The sequence below is a fragment of the Pelophylax lessonae genome, assembly GCF_965119305.1.
Source record: "Pelophylax lessonae genome assembly, chromosome: 12".
Classification (NCBI taxonomy): Eukaryota; Metazoa; Chordata; class Amphibia; order Anura; family Ranidae; genus Pelophylax; species Pelophylax lessonae.
In genome coordinates, this window is record NC_138779.1 from 151039352 (window position 1) to 151057123 (window position 17772).

At 43.9% G+C, this 17772-nt stretch overlaps 1 protein-coding gene across 1 annotated transcript in view; it reads left to right on the forward strand.

The window, feature by feature from the left end:
- Positions 1-14425: 14425 nt before the first annotated feature.
- Positions 14426-17772, forward strand: part of SIDT2 (SID1 transmembrane family member 2) — a 178141-nt gene continuing 174794 nt past the window's right edge. Inside the window, exon 1 of the mRNA XM_082273437.1 lies at positions 14426-14715. Coding sequence (XP_082129563.1) covers positions 14542-14715 — 174 coding nt within the window. The 5' untranslated portion in view covers positions 14426-14541. The remainder of the gene's footprint in view (positions 14716-17772) is intronic.

Consider the following 17772-nt stretch of genomic DNA (forward strand, 5'->3'; position numbering starts at 1 on the left):
GATGAGATCAGTGTGGATGTAGTGTGTGGTGTATATGATGAGATCAGTGTGGATGTAGTGTGTGGTGTATATGATGAGATCAGTGTGGATGTAGTGTGTGGTGTATATGATGGGATCAGTGTGGATGTAGTGTGTGGTGTATATGATGGGATCAGTGTGGATGTAATGTGTGATGTATATGATAGTTGCTGGCTGCTCTTGTCCTGTGCTGGGTGGACTGTACTCAGTGATCGGTGGGCACCATGTGTGCTGTCAGTGGGCGGTGACTTCCTTGCTGATCACCGATGGTAAACACTGCCCGAACACGTCACATTCCTGTAAACATTTCGTCACCTCGCCTCCTGAAATGTCCAAACAGACTTTTCCCCTCCCTTTCCGCCTGCATCTACCAGCGAGCCATCCAATAGCGTGCGGCTCCGCCTAGTGTGTGGAGGTCCCGCCCCTCATTGCTGTGTTCTTCCAGCTGTACAGAGACTGTGCTGGGTACGGCGGGCAGGTAGCGGCGGAGGGGGAGGAGGATGAGGAGAGGGGACAGGTGAGTGACTACGCTGAATGATTGATAATAATCCGCACACATATATAAGTGGGACATGGTGTCATAGAGTCTGGGGACTGAGTCATGTATTGGTGTCAGGCTTTGTGTTGTTGTGTGATGGAGGAAGGTGTGCACACCTGCTGGTATGATTCCTGTGGACACAGATGTCCACAGATAACCCCCCCCCCCCCCACAGAGAGGACCATACCCCCCCCTACAGAGAGGACCATACCCCCCCCTACAGAGAGGACCATACCCCCCCCTACAGAGAGGACCACCCCCCCCCCACAGAGAGGACCATACCCCCCCCCCCACAGAGAGGACCATACCCCCCCCCACAGAGAGGACCATACCCCCCCCTACAGAGAGGACCATACCCCCCCCTACAGAGAGGACCATACCCCCCCCCCACAGAGAGGACCATACCCCCCCCACCGAGAGGACCATACCCCCCCCCCCCACACAGAGAGGACCATACCCCCCCCCCACACACGGAGAGGACCATACCCCCCCCCACAGAGAGGACCATACCCCCCCCCACCGAGAGGACCATACCCCCCCCCACCGAGAGGACCATACCCCCCCCCCCCCACACAGAGAGGACCATACCCCCCCCCCCCCACACAGAGAGGACCATACCCCCCCCCCCACACACGGAGAGGACCATGCCCCCACGCACAGAGAGGACCATATCTCTCTGTTTCTGGTTAAAATGATGTCATAAGTATTCAGGAGGGGAGGAGGGGCATTCTCAGCAGCCCCTGAACTCTCCTGTTAGCTTATGTGTACGTGTACACACAGTCATTTAAAGTAGTTTAGAGGCAGTTGAGGTTATCTGAATTTTTCTGAAAGCAGAAAAATCACGTTCCGGACTGTGGTTTGCTGGCATTTCAAACGCCAAATGCTTGTAACTGCAGTAAACTGCATTTGTGTGTGTGTGTGTGTGTGTGTGTGTGTGCATTCATAGGCATTTTTTACATTTAAAAAAATGTTGAAAAAACACAAATTTCATCAATGGATGAGTCCAGTAGCAGAGAAATTTGGTTTGCTGTTGTGTCATCAATGGATGAGTCCAGTAGCAGAGAACTTTGGTTTGCTGTTGTGTCATCAATGGATGAGTCCAGTAGCAGAGAACTTTGGTTTGCTGTTGCGTCATCAATGGATGAGTCCAGTAGCAGAGAACGTTGGTTTGCTGTTGCGTCATCAATGGATGAGTCCAGTAGCAGAGAAATTTGGTTTGCTGTTGTGTCATCAATGAATGAGTCCAGTAGCAGAGAACTTTGGTTTGCTGTTGTGTCATCAATGGATGAGTCCAGTAGCAGAGAACGTTGGTTTGCTGTTGTGTCATCAATGGATGAGTCCAGTAGCAGAGAAATTTGGTTTGCTGTTGTGTCATCAATGGATGAGTCCAGTAGCAGAGAACTTTGGTTTGCTGTTTTGTCATCAATGGATGAGTCCAGTAGCAGAGAACGTTGGTTTGCTGTTGTGTCATCAATGGATGAGTCCAGTAGCAGAGAACTTTGGTTTGCTGTTGCATCATCAATGGATGAGTCCAGTAGCAGAGAACGTTGGTTTGCTGTTGGGTCATCAATGGATGAGTCCAGTAGCAGAGAACTTTGGTTTGCTGTTTTGTCATCAATGGATGAGTCCAGTAGCAGAGAACTTTGGTTTGCTGTTTTGTCATCAATGGATGAGTCCAGTAGCAGAGAACTTTGGTTTGCTGTTGTGTCATCAATGGATGAGTCCAGTAGCAGAGAACTTTGGTTTGCTGTTTTGTCATCAATGGATGAGTCCAGTAGCAGAGAACTTTGGTTTGCTGTTTTGTCATCAATGGATGAGTCCAGTAGCAGAGAACTTTGGTTTGCTGTTGTGTCATCAATGGATGAGTCCAGTAGCAGAGAACTTTGGTTTGCTGTTGTGTCATCAATGGATGAGTCCAGTAGCAGAGAACTTTGGTTTGCTGTTGTGTCATCAATGGATGAGTCCAGTAGCAGAGAACGTTGGTTTGCTGTTGTGTCATCAATGGATGAGTCCAGTAGCAGAGAACTTTGGTTTGCTGTTGCATCATCAATGGATGAGTCCAGTAGCAGAGAACGTTGGTTTGCTGTTGTGTCATCAATGGATGAGTCCAGTAGCGGAGAACTTTGGTTTGCTGTTTTGTCATCAATGGATGAGTCCAGTAGCAGAGAACGTTGGTTTGCTGTTGTGTCATCAATGGATGAGTCCAGTAGCAGAGAACTTTGGTTTGCTGTTGTGTCATCAATGGATGAGTCCAGTAGCAGAGAACGTTGGTTTGCTGTTTTGTCATCAATGGATGAGTCCAGTAGCAGAGAACGTTGGTTTGCTGTTGTGTCATCAATGGATGAGTCCAGTAGCAGAGAACTTTGGTTTGCTGTTTTGTCATCAATGGATGAGTCCAGTAGCAGAGAAATTTGGTTTGCTGTTGTGTCATCAATGGATGAGTCCAGTAGCAGAGAACTTTGGTTTGCTGTTTTGTCATCAATGGATGAGTCCAGTAGCAGAGAACGTTGGTTTGCTGTTGTGTCATCAATGGATGAGTCCAGTAGCAGAGAACTTTGGTTTGCTGTTGCATCATCAATGGATGAGTCCAGTAGCAGAGAACGTTGGTTTGCTGTTGGGTCATCAATGGATGAGTCCAGTAGCAGAGAACGTTGGTTTGCTGTTGTGTCATCAATGGATGAGTCCGGTAGCAGAGAACGTTGGTTTGCTGTTGCGTCATCAATGGATGAGTCCAGTAGCAGAGAACGTTGGTTTGCTGTTGCGTCATCAATGAATGAGTCCAGTAGCAGAGAATTTTTTTTTCTCTCATGCAATTTTCTATGTCTTCGGAGCCACAGCAACATCAGGAGCGTTTCCTAACACATGCTCATGATGGGATCCATTGTGAAAACCATAAAAAAAAAATAGGACCGCTATCTACAAGCACACTATCCAGGGGAGGACTGGGAAGGGGGGGTAAGGGTGGCAATTGCCCCCTGGGCCGCTCTGATGCTGGGTAAAATGGCCACACTCAGGGCTGTAGAGGCCAGACACTGTATACAGCTGCCGGTCACCGATACACAAGGTTATATTTGCGGAACGGTATGAGTTTGCAGAGTACGCTCCTCCACCCGGCCGGCACAATACTAACACAGTAACTTCCCTGTCAGGCAGAGTGATCTCCGCCCAACAGGAGCTTCGTTGGCCCCACCTGGCGTAATGTCATGTATTTTTGTTTAACCTCCATTGTTGCTATTAACATTAAATGATGTTACCACATTGCATCATGTTTGTCTTGTGTTTTAACATCAATATACGTAATAAAACCAGGTGGGCATGGATGGTGAACTGGTTCAATGGGCCACTTGACTGGACTTGCCCCTCCAGGCTTAAGGCTGCCAGCCCTTCCCTGACACTATCACAGGTCTGCCCTCATTAACCCCCCCCCCCCCCAGTACATTTGTGTCCTCCATCACAGCCCCCCCTCCCCACACAAACACTTTTTGTCCCCTATTAGAGTCCCTCCTCTACGCTTGTGTTCCCACCAGAGCCATCCCTCAGCACATTTATTTTCCCATCAGCCCCCCTGCACCGCCACCTGCTTCCCCTGTAGGTCAGTGTCTATTACCAATGTTGTTCTCTTCTGAGAGGTTTACTTTAGTGCAGACATCCTGCTGTTACACAGACACGCTGTATGTGAAATTACAGTGTAAAGGTCACTGAATTAAACTGCAGGGAGGGAGCTGGGAGGTACAGCAGGTCTGCGCTGAAATAACTTGGGCTTTGTTGGGTTGCGCGACACAATACACACCCCCCTCACTGCCTGTCAGTATGCAGAGACCACCCCTGCAGGGAGTCTGGTGACTCCAGCTGGCAAAAATGTCCTAGCAGGCTGTACTCTGGAGACTCCTGAACAAAATGACTCCGAGAAGGATTGGGAGAAAGTGCTGTGGTTAGATGAGACCAAAATTAGGCTCTTTGGCATTAACTCGACTCGCTGTGTTTGGAGGAAAATGCTTACTATGACCCTAAAAACACCATCCTTTACAGTCAAGCACAGAGGGGGAAACAATATGTTTTTTTCTGCAAAAGGTCCAGACGACTTTGCCCTATTGAGGGGCCATGTATTGTAAAATCTTGGTTGAGAACCTTCTTCCCTCAGCCAGAACACTTGTGATTTAGAGCTGCACTATTCTGGATAAAATGAGAATCACAATTTTTTTGCTTAGAGTAAAGATCACAATTCTCTCAAGTTTCTCGGCATAACATCATCTTTTACATTCTACAAAAAAAGTGGGCTAACTTTACTGTTTGTTTTAAAATTCATTAAAGTGTATTTTTTCCCCAAAAACTGCATTTTAAAGACTTCTGCGCAAACACAGTGAGAAATAAAAGATTGCAACAATCATTATTTTATTCTCTAGGGTCTCTGCTAAAAAATAAATTAAATAAAAAATTACATATATAATAAATGTTTGGGGGTTCGAAGTAATTTCCCAGCAAAAAATACTGATTTTTAACTAAGCAACAAGTGTCAGGAAAAGGCTTAGTCTTTAGGAGGTGAAACTGCCCTCCTTTACAGACAAAAGCTCATTCCTTTGATCTAAAGGAACAAAATGATACATTGCAAAACATTGTGTTTTTATATTATTTAGCAGCCTTAATAATGTTGATAATAAACATTTGCGAGGCTCTTTTTTTTTTTTTTTGACAGCTGTGAGTGAGCAGAGAACAGCTCTGTAAGAATCGAGGAAATGCCATTTTAAGATCGTGGGTGGGGGGTTAATCGAGATCACAATTTTTTAACGACTAATCGGGCAGCTCTACTTGAGATGGGTCCTGGATGGGTCTTTCAGCACGACATTGATCCAAAATATACCACCAAGGCAAGAAAGGAGTGGCTCAAGAAAAAGCACATTAAGGTCATGAAGTGGCCTAGCCAGTCTCCAGACCTTAATCCTTTAGAAAATGTATGGAGGGAGCTGAAACTTTGAGTAGATCAAAATCCCTCCTGGGATGTGTGCAAACCTGGTAACCCACTACAAGAAATGTCTTACCTCTGTGTTTGCCAACAAGAGTTTCTCCATTAAGTACTAAAGCCTCGTACACACGCAACGATTGTTGGCCGGGAATTTTCGGCCAACGTCCGATCGGCCGATTATCGGCTTGTTAGTATGATGATTCCGACAACCGACTGCGACTTTTCGACCGAACAAAATCTGGTGTGCATGCTATAAAATTTTTGTTGGCTGTCAACAGAACGGCCGATTGTTCGTCAGTCAGTACAGATTTCGGCAGACAAAAATGTGATGAGCAAGACTGGGCATGCTCAGAGAAGAAAAAACACACGGAAAGTAAACCAGCACATGACATCACTTCTGAAGTTGGTTGTTGTTGGTCGAAAAAATTTGTGTGCAGTCTAGAGCATATTTCAACCAACACAACAACACTGGACAAAAGACAGCCGATCGGTCGGCCAACAATCGTTGCGTGTGTACGCGGCTTTAGTCATGTTTTGCTTGGGAATGAAATACTTTTTTTACTCACTGAACTGCAACTCAATTTATAACATTTGTATCATGGATTTTTTTCTGGATCTTTGGTTGATATTCTGGCTCTATCATTTAAGATACACCTATAATAAAAATGTTAGACCCTTCATTTCTTTGTAAGTGGCCAAACTTACAAAAATCAAATACTTTTTTTCCCTCACTGTATACATCTGAGTATATACCACAAATTGTTGAACATCACATATTTGCAACAGACTTCTCTCCTGAATTTCATTTGTCACAGTTGAATTAGAAATGTTACAAGGGTACAAATGATCTACGTAATAAAACCTCAAATAAATAAATGAGATACAATTTTGTATGTGTTTTTACATTTTTTATTTAAAAAAGAATATGTGCAAAAAATGTGCAGAAAAATTAAGCTGCTGAAATAAGATTTATTGCCTCAAAGAACAAGTACTAAAACACACTAAGAGGCCACATTGAATTGAGACTGAAATTAATCTAATCAGCTCCTAAAATATGTAGGAAAAAATGTAAATACTGAAATGAGTATTAAAAAACGAAGACGCCAATCTGCTTAAATAAGACTAAATGGCCACTGAAATAAATACAGAGATCACTATGACATCAAACTGCTGTAATAAAACTGATTAACTAGTTCCCATCCGCGCTACAGCCTATATACGGCTGCAGCGCGGACTCCAATTTTCGGGAGGCCGTTTTTAAACGGCCTCCCAGTGACACGCCCCCCGCGCGCTCCCGCGAGCGCGCATCGGGGAGAATCTGTGTCGGCCGTGTCCCTTGGACACGGCCGATCACAGATCGTGGTGAATGGCCAATCACAGCGGCCATTCACCACGTGATCGGATCATCCAATGAGAGATGATCTCATATGTAAACATATGAGATCATCTCTCATCGCCGACGCTCCTTCCTCACACGGAGCCTGCAGTGTGAGGAAGGAGGGAGAGCTGCACAGCACCAGGGACAAAGAGACATGTAATCAGGGCACTGATCACCAGTGCCCTGATTACTAAAAGGTAAAAAACATACACAGTGCCCCCCCATCAGTGCCCGCCATCAGTGTCCCCCATCAATGCCCACAATCAGTGCCCATAGTGCTGCCAGTCAGTGCCCATCAGTGCCTGCTCATCTAGGCACTGATAAGCACTGACTTGCAGCACTATGGGCACTGAGTGTGGGCACTGATGGTGCTGCCCATCAGTGCTCATCAGTGCTGCCCATCAGTGCTCATCAGTGCCACCCGTCAGTGCCCATCAGTGCCGCCTCTCAGTGCCCATCAGTGCCGCCCGCCAGTGCCGCATCTCAGTGCCCAGCAGTGCCACCTCAGTGCCCAGCAGTGCCACCTCTCAGTGCCCAGCAGTGCCACCTCTCAGTGCCCAGCAGTGCCGCCTATCAGTGCCCAGCAGTGCCGCCTATCAGTGCTCATCAGTGCCGCCTATCAGTGCCGCCGATCAGTGCCACCTATCAGTGCCGCCTATCAGTGCCACCTATCAATGCCGCCTATCAGTGCTCATCATTGCGGCATATTAGTACCTCCTCATCAGTGCCCATAAGTGCCACCTCATCAGTGCCCATCAGTGCAGCCTATCAGTGCCCATCAGTGCCGCCTCATCAGCGCCCTTAAGTGAAGGAGAAAAATTTATTTTCAAAATTTACTCACAGAAAATAAGAAAAACTTTTTTTTTTTTTCAAAATTTTCTGTCTTTATTCTTTTTTTTTTGTAAAAAATAAAAAACCCAGAGATGATTACATACCACCAAAAGAAAGCTCTATTTGTGTGAAAAAAATGATAAAAATTTCAAATGGGTACAGTGTAGCATGACCGCGCAATTGTCAGTCAAAGTGTGACAGCGCTGAAAGCTGAAAATTGGCCTGGATGGGAAGGGTGTTTAAGTGCACAGTAGGCAAGTGGTTAACTAATGAAAATGTACTAAATAATACTAATTGGCTACTGGCATAATACTAAAAAACACTAAGGGCCCTTTCACACGGGCGCTCTGTATGTCCGCAAATCATCCTATTTTTTTTTGCGGATGATATACGGACATAATGTAAGTCAATGGCATTGCGGATGTCAGCGGAATACCATCCGCTGACATCCGATTTTCTTCCTTTCAGTTCTGTTCTATTTTTTGGAAAGGAACAGAACCCTATTTTTCCTCCGTTCAAAAAACGCTGACATCCGCAATGCCCATAGACTTACATTATGTCTGTATATCATCCGCAAACGAATGGGACAAGTGTCATCCGCTCCGTGAAAAAAAAAAAAAAAAAAAGGACCGGAGCGGAGAATAAAAACTGATCACCCGTGTGAAAGAGCCCTAAGAAAATAAGCTGCCAAACTAAGACTAATTGGCTTCACTAATTAGTGGTAAAATATTAACCACTCTACCGCAAATCAACGTACCTGTACGTCGGCTCTGAGAAGTGGTTGTACTGGGATGATGCCTGCAGTTGCAGGCATTACCTGGTACCGTTCTTTAGTGCTGGCAGTCTTGCTTTCAGAAGATAACAACCAATGCGACTCAGGAGCCACTTGGCTGTTATCCCTGCGAGCTGGAGGGGACGTCCCTCCCTCTGCCTTCCATGGCTCTGCCCGAGTCTCCCATCCCACCGGAGACCCGAGCAAGTAGCCGACACGTCCCCTGGCTAGTTAGAGTCCCAAATGATCGGGTCTCCGATGTAACCTGGAAGCGACGTCATGACTTCACTCCCAGTTTACTCGACAGCTAACGGCGCCGATTTTAAAGAACTGTCAGCATTCAAAAATGCGGATTTCGGCATTTTGTATACTTTTGAAGTGCCCCCGATTCCCTCCATAAAGAGTACCTGTCACTGCCTATTTTTTTTTTTTTTTTTTTAAGGGCCCCCATCTTCATGAGCTCGTGCACCAAAGAAAAGGCATACATAAGTTGCGTCCGTGAATAAAAATAGTGTTCAAACCACATATAATATGAGTTTGGGGGTTTTCGGTATTTTTTTTTTGGTAGAAAATTACTTATTTTTAACTTGTAAACAACATGTGTCAGAAATAGCCTTGGTCCTTAAGTGGTTAAGTATTAAAAAAAAAAATAGGAAGTCAAGTTGCTGAAGTTTGACTAATTGGCAGCTCCATTGAAATGAGCATGTCTTCATATAAAGGGAAAGAAGCAGCTGCGGAGTAACGTTATGACCCAGCGGTATGAACAGACTCAAATGTGAAATCTCTTGTAAAACCTTTTCTAGCAATAAACTGAAAAATGAGCTGTCATTTCTGCTTCGCCTTGATAAAAAAAGACAGTTTATTGCAGTTTCTTGTCATATTTACATAGGTTGAAAAAAAAGGCACAAGTCCATCTAGTTCAACCAATAAAATATTTGCAGTGGAGTTTTTGCTTTTTTCACATTTAGTGGCACTTTGTATTTTTATGCATCCAGCAATTGGAGTTCTCGGCTCTTTTTCATGTTTTCCAGTTTCTTCCTACTTAGGTCGGAAGGTAGGGAATTTGAACTCTTAGTAAAAAAGAGAAAATTCCTTCAGAGAGGAACACAGAAGATGGTTTAGTGGATAGAGAGTAGAGATGGTTTATATCTGTCGCTTTAAATCTCCATTTACAGGCCATCCACTGCTGGGACTAATGGTGGATGCTTTTCAATAGAAATGAATAGGGATCCTTGGCCCAGCCGGTCCCACAGCAAAGATGCATAAAAGTGCAACATTTGTGTAAGGTAAATTGTGCCGTGCTCCGAAACTATTGAGCAAAGAACCAAAAGAGCTTAGACGTTAAAGTTAATACAATAATTCCGACTGGAAAAAAGTGTATGAAATAATAAAAGCGCATATAGTGATTAGATATCTACTAAAGTCTATTCAAATCGGTTATATCCCCCCCCCCCCCCCCAAAAAAAAAAAAAAAAAAGACAATAGCATAATGCGATAGTGTATGTGTTTATAAATAAATAAATATATATATATATATATATATACACACACACACACACCTGCAAGAAAAAGTATGTGAACCCTTTGGAATGATATGGATTTCTGCACAAATTGGTCATAAAATGTGATCTGATCATCATCTAAGTCACAACAATAGACAATCACAGTCTGCTTAAACTAATATTTATTGAACACACCATGTAAACATTCACTGTGCAGGTGGAAAAAGTATGTGAACCCCTAGATTATTGAAATCTCCAAGAGCTAATTGGAGTGAGATGTCAGCCAACTGGAGTCCAATCAATGAGATGAGATTGGAGGTGTTGGTTACAGCTGCCCTGCCCTATAAAAAAACACACCAGTTCTGGGTTTGCTTTTCACAAGAAGCATTGCCTGATGTGAATGATGCCTCGCACAAAAGAGCTCTCAGAAGACCTATGATTAAGAATTGTTGACTTGCATAAAGCTGGAAAGAGTTAAAAAAGTATCTCCAAAAGGCTTGCTGTTCATCAGTCCACGGTAAGACAAATTGTCTATAAATGGAGAAGAGCACAGCGCAGACTGCTCAATGAGGTGAAGAAGAATCCTAGAGTGTCAGCTAAAGACTTACAAAAGTCACTGGCAAATGCTGACATCCCTGTTAGCGAATCTACAATACGTAAAACACTAAACAAGAATGGATTTCATGGGAGGATACTACAGAGGAAGCCACTGCTGTCCAAACAAAACATTGCTGCACGTTTACAGTTTGCACACGAGCACCTGGATGTTCCACAGCAGTACTGGCAAAATATTCTGTGGACAGATGAAACCAAAGTTGAGTTGTTTGGAAGAAACACACAACACTATGTGTGGTAAAAAAGAGGCACAGCACACCAACATCAAAACCTCATCCCAACTGTGAAGTATGGTGGTGGGGGCTGCTTTGCTGCGTCAGGGCCTGGACGGATTGCTGTCATCGAAGGAAAAATGAATTCCCAAGTTTATCAAGACATTTTGCAGGAGAACTTAAGGTCATCTGTCTACCAGCTGAAGCTCAACAGAAGATGGGTGTTGCAACAGGACAATGACCCAAAGCATAGAAGTAAATCAACGTGTGTAATAATTTGTGTGTGTGTATATATATATATATATATATATATATATATATATATATATATATATATATATATATATATATACATTAGTCAGGTCCATAAATATTGGGATATCGCCACAATTCTAATCTTTTTGGCTCTATACACCACCACAATGGATTTGAAATTTGAGGGTATTTGCATCCAAATCAGGTGAACGGTGTAGGAATTACAACAATTTGTATATGTACCTCCCACTTTTTAAGTGACCAAAATAATGGGACAGATTAACAATCGTTAATCAAACTTTCACTTTTTAATGATTGGTTGCAAATCCTTTGCAGTCAATTACAGCCTAAAGTCTGGAATGCATAGACATCAACAGATGCTGGGTTTCATCCCTGGTGATGCTCTACCAGGGCTCTACTGCAACTGTCTTCAGTTCCTGCTTGTTCTTGGGGCATTTTACCTTCAGTTTTGTCTTCAGCAATGAAATGTATGCTCAAATCGTATTCAGGTCAGGTGATTGACTTGGCCATTGCAAAACATTCCACTTCTTTCCCTTAAAAAACTTTGGTTGCTTTCGCTGTATGCTTTGGGTCATTGTCCATCTGCACTGTGAAGCGCCGTCCAATGAGTTCTGAAGTATTTGGCTGAATATGAGCAAATAATATTGCCCGAAACACTTCAGAATTCATCCTGCTGTTTTTGTCAGCAGAGCAGCCAATTGTCCTATTTACTTTTGGTCCCTTAAAAAGTAGGAGGCACATATACAAACGGTTGTAATTCCTACACCTTTCACCTGATTTGGATGTAGGTACCCTCAAATTTTAAGGTGAAAGTCTGCAGTTAAAGCACATCTTGTTTTGTTTCATATCAAATTCATTATAGAGCCAAAAAGATTAGAATTGTGTCTGTCCCAATATTTATTGACCTTACTGTGTGTGTGTGTGTGTGTGTGTGTGTGTGTGTGTGTGTGTATATATATATGTATATAGGGATTGACCGATATCAGTTTTTCGTTACCGATATTTTGGCCATCTCATATCAGTATGGGCAGATATTTTGTACATTTAAACCTTTGCAAAATAAACACAAAACCCGATACCGAACCGTCTCTCACCCACTTGCCGTAAGTGACACCCGGGTGATACCTCTCGGTCCGGAATACGATTTCGAAGGTCACCCCCATTACCATCTCAGGAACTTCCTATAGACAGTGCCAACCCAGGAACCCCCTGCACCTCCTATGGTCAATTACTCTTCAGTGCCAGTCTGCTCTCTCTGCCCCCCCCCCCCCTGTACTCACTCTGTGCCTTCTCTCTGACACTAACACACTGCCAATCTGTAGGAGTCTGCTGTTCACTGAGACTACATTTCCCAGGCTCCCTCGCGAGACTACATCTCCCGGCATGGCTGGGAGATCAATTAAACTTTACTGACAGTCTAAGGAGGCGGGCAGATACGTGTGACAGGCAGAGAGCTGTGTAGGGGGGCGGAGAGCACAGATGAATGCGGTGTGTAGGAAGGGGCGGGCATGGGGGTGGAGCTTTGTGACAGTGGCTGGTAATGTGTGTCCCGTCAATAGGAAGTGCTGGCAGCCAGTCATTTCCAGAACATTGTCATTCATTACTAATAATGAGTCCGAACAAAGTGCAGCATGGACCGTAGACAATCATTGCCCTGATCAGCTGTGATGGCTTACTGTACTGTACACCTGGCTGCTGTACCAGCACTGACCCATCACCAGCTCACGCCCAGTGAGACCTCCGAGATCGTATGCCGGATGGAGCGGTATCACCCGGGTGTCACTTAGGGCAAGTGGGTGAGAGACGGATCGGTATCGGGTGGGTGGGAGATGGATCGGGTGAGAGACGGAGCGGTATTGAGTGGATGCCGAACGGAGCGGTATTACCCGGGTATCCCTTACGGCAGGTGGGTGAGAGATACCGATGTGCCAGCAGGTCTGCTAATGTGGAATTGCTTATGTCTTTAATTTGTACATATGTGAGTGGCATATTCGATAACATTTGTAAACGGAATTATGCTATATGAGCAATATTTGGAATATCGGCCAGTTCCGGGGCCGATACAGATATATCGGCAAAAGTCTATATATATATATATTGTGTGTGTGTGTGTGTGTGTATATATATATATATATATATATATATATATATATATATATATATATATATATATATATATATATATATATATATATATATATATATATATATATATATATATATATGTGTATATGTATATATGTATATATATATATATATATAAATACTTGTCTTGGAACGAAGCCTGGACACTGCTGAGGCAGCTGACATGTTCCCTCGGCTACTCTTCCGGGTTCGGCAGCTCCGGCGCTGTGAGTGGCCAGAGCCGCATTGACGTTACTGACGCGCATGCGCGCTGGAGTTCACTTTCCGGCAAGGAGCTCTGAAGGTCCGGCAAGATACACCGGACCTTCAGAGCGCATACGCCGCTGGTGTCAGCAGCTGCGTGCAGGGTGAATATTTCCTAAACTGTGCAGGTTTAGGAGATATTTATTTTACCTACAGGTAAGCCTTATTACAGGCTTACCTGTAGGTAAAAGTTAAAAAGCGGAGTATACTGCCTCTTTAACAAGTCCTCTTCATCTGTAACCATCGAATGATATGTTCAGAGATCTGCAGTTGATAAGACTTCAACTGAAGTCCATTTTAACACATTCTCTTCAGCTGTAACCATCCAACAATACAGTATATAAACAGAGATACAGAAGGTGAGATAACATTCACTCCATCACCGCTTACTCTTGTGGACACAGGCTTACCTTCTGCATTGGACCTTAAAATCATAATAGGTCAAAAGCGCAAAGTCCCTTTAAACAGCTGAGGTGGGCTTTGGTAGATGATAGAACTTTCTTCTTCAGGATAGCCAACAATAGGAAACACTCAGTAAATCAGCTCAGAAAGAAAAAAGCAAAGACCTAGTGATCTCTGTTTGATTAAAATCAAGCTATGTTTATTTAAAAAAAAAAAAAAAAACTTGCGTAAGAAAATGAAAAAAACTGCTCTTCTATTAAAAACAAAGAAGCAGAGACATTCCTCCCAGCTCACCGCTTCCTCTCTGCTCTACAACACGGACAGATCTGGGGAGTTTGTACTAGCAATAAATCTTGTTGGATATCAACTAAAAAAAGAAAAACTGGAAGCTCTGCTGCTTGGTTGGTACCCAGATACTGTGGGGAGGATGGATGCCAGTAAGTGTGCCCCCTGCAGCCAGTGAATGATCAGTAAGTGTGCCTGGAGCACTAATATGCTGATATTTAATGTTCTGTTTTCATGTCTTCATAGGTAAACAGCTATCTGGTGGTGACTCAGGCATGCAGTCTTTGATTACATAAGGTGTGGCATGAACTGCTGATGCTGGAAGGTCCACAGGACAGCAGGATCTCTGCACTCCTCGCTGGAGATGTTCACCCTGGGAATATGGCTGCTGTTACTGTGGTCTGCCGAGGGGGTGGATGAAGCGTCAGCCAAAATAATCCAAGAGACAACCGCTGAATTTAATAAGGAATATAATGACTCTGTGAACAATGACGTTCAAAGTATATATGCCTTCAACCATACCATGCTAAGAAACAAGGTAACCTATACTTTAAAGATATACTGTACGGTTATGACGTGAAGAGTTGGAAACTATATTATTCGATTATTAGATCTAACTGAATATATCTTGTTGTGCAGGACTTTAGGAATAGGCAGTTCTCATTGTCAGGAATATTCTCAAAAGCTTGCACCACAAATTAAATTAAGTTTTATATAAAAGGTATGGCCTATATATATATATTTTAACCTTGTTAATGGCTAACACAGTTTAATACATTACTGCTAGGTTATGCTGTTTCAATACAGTATGTCTCTCTGCTGTGCAAAGAACAAAGCTAAAAGTTCTATGTAGCTCAGATAGATGCTATCGTCTGTCTACAAGCTGCATGGATGGTGTGCTAGTATCTGGAATATAACCTGAAGGGTCTGGAGCTTATGTAGGGGTATGTAAGAATGATTCTATCACTTAGAAAGGCAGTCCAGGTAAGTGAATATCTTCTGCTTTTCAAAATTTATGAGAGTGTTTGTTTGAGCTTCTTTTTACAGTCTAAAGCTGGTCATACGTGACAATCAGACCATATAATCTGTACAGTTGGGTAGTCTCTGAACCTACCATATTGGACAAAGGGTTTGCAGTGCTTTGCAGCCTGAAATGAAGACGGACACAGTTTTTGTTTTATCCAGCTGTATTTACTTTGCAACAATTTACTATTGCTACATATAATATCCAAGTGAAAGATATATTACACCATGTCAGAAAAAAATAACAAAAACAGAATCCCTGAGTTGGAAAAAAAGGATCACAAATGATCCATAAATGTGACTTTTATGGGAGGGTTGCAAGAAAAAAAGTCACTCCTCAAAGGCCACATGCAGTCACGACTGAACTTTACCAAAACGTACCTTGAAGATTCTGAGGCCACATGGAAAAAAACATGGTCGGATGAGACTAAAATTTAATTATTTGGCCTCAACACCAAACAATATGTCTGGCGGAAATCCAATACAGCTCACATCCAAATAACACCATACCTACAGTAAAGCATAGAGGTGGTAATATCCTGTTATGGGGGTGTTTTTTTGCAGCAGGGAATGGAGCACTTGTCAGGATACAAGAAAAATGGATGGCGCAAAATACCATCATATTCTTGAGGAAAATCTGCTGCCCTCGTGCCAGAAATTTGTCAATGTAAAGAATATTTACCTTCCAACTTGACAATGCCCCAAAGCGCACAACAAAAATGACCACACAATGGTTAAAGGAGAAAAAGGTGAATGTCCTTGCATGGCTTACTCAGAGCCCAGACGTAAACCCTGTTAAAAATCTGTGGAATGACTTGACGACTTCAGTCCCTAAACGGTCACCATCAAATATAACTTAACTTGAGCAGTTCTATAAAGAAAAGTGGGTAAATATTACAGATTCTAGATGTGCAAAGTTAGTAGACCTATTCCAACAGACTAAAGGCTGTAATTAAAGCAAAAGGGGGGTTCAACAAAATACTGACAAAAGGGGGAAATCCTTTTTTACAACACTGATTCTGTTTTTAATTTTTTTCTGACCTGTTGGTGTTATATCTTTTACTTGGATGTTATAATTTGCACTGAGTAAATACAGCTGGATAAAACAAAAACTGTCTGGTTTTCTGTCTTCATTTCAGGCTGCAAATCAACAAAATATGATTTTCTCTTACGTCCTCCGACAGTCGCCACCCCTCAAATAGTCTTCACCAATGGATATTGACTTCCTCTCCGCAGGAGTAGCTAGGCATAAGACTTGTTAGAAACAAAAGCTTTTAGCATAGACACCACCATGGGGGCTGTCCCACTGGTCAATACCCCCCCTGCATTAAGCCATCCCAACTCAGTTTGTCTCTGCCTAGCGTTAGGAGTAGATGGGCTTCCCTGTGCTGGGGCTACAGTCTCAGCCTTCTAATCTTTTCTTATGAATTTTATTGCAAGAATGTCAGTTTTTTTCTTTGCTTTACTAGCTGTTTATTTTGTCAGCTTTAGTTTTAGTCGGATCTTCGGATGAAGATGGATTTTGTAGAGCTGGGAATTGGACTGGCCGCCCTGGCTCTCCAGGGCAGAGGGTCAGAGGGATCCCCAGCCCGCCATCGAGCGTTCGGCTATGGTTTGCCCTGGCGTTATGAACGACCCATCCCTGTTCGCAGCAGGGATGCAGCCTGTGAGGTGGCTACCTCACTGGACACATCTGCGGTTGCATGCTGCAGTGTTCTGTGTTTTGGCTGATGGCATTCCCTGTCATCTGAGGACAGAGGCTTTCCGTTTCATAGAGACACCCCACGCCATCCGGTACAGGTAAGTACTTTTCTGTGTGGGGCCTCTGTCTGGGGTGGCAGTCCTGTGTTGCTGTGTGTCCCCTCATGTCTGTGCGTTTTGTGGGGCTCCCTGATTCGATCCCTGTGGGGGTCTTCTTTAATGCACTGCTGGCGCTGTGTGGTGTGGGGGCCCCTTTCCTGTGTCACTTTCAGTGTTTGGGAGGTACAGACTGTGTGTGAGGCAACCTCTGCGGCTAAAAACCACGCGGTCTGCCATTTTGGATGTGGGCAGCATGTCTGGCTTCACTATGGGCTTTTGCAATAGCTTGCTATGTAGTGGTTTTGGTGCCATCCGGCACCATCTTGTGTGTGTGTGTGTGGCAGAACGATCGTTCCGAGCACATGTCGGCGGCCATCTTGCCGAAGCCTCCCATTACTTTCTATGGGCAGCCATTTTCCCTTAGCCTTGCAGCATATAGTTCAGCTTCTGGTGACCTCACTTCCTTTTCCTCTGCAGCAGTGATCGGTGTGGTAACACTTTGTGGGGCTCTGCAGACTGTCTCTTCCATATCTCTCTGTTCTATCCTTCCTGGCTCAGTTTTATCCCTTTTGGGTGTACACAGTGATTATAGTGGTGGGCTGCACTATCCGCAGCGCTCTTAAAGGGCCAGTACGTTTTACTCATTATTTTTTACAATGGAATCTCAGGACAGCAAATTCCCCCCAGCCATGGTGGGGGACCCCGGTTCTGCTGAACCCCCCCGTTATACCTAATTTGGCCGCTGTGGTGGCGTCTTTGGTGTCAAAGATGG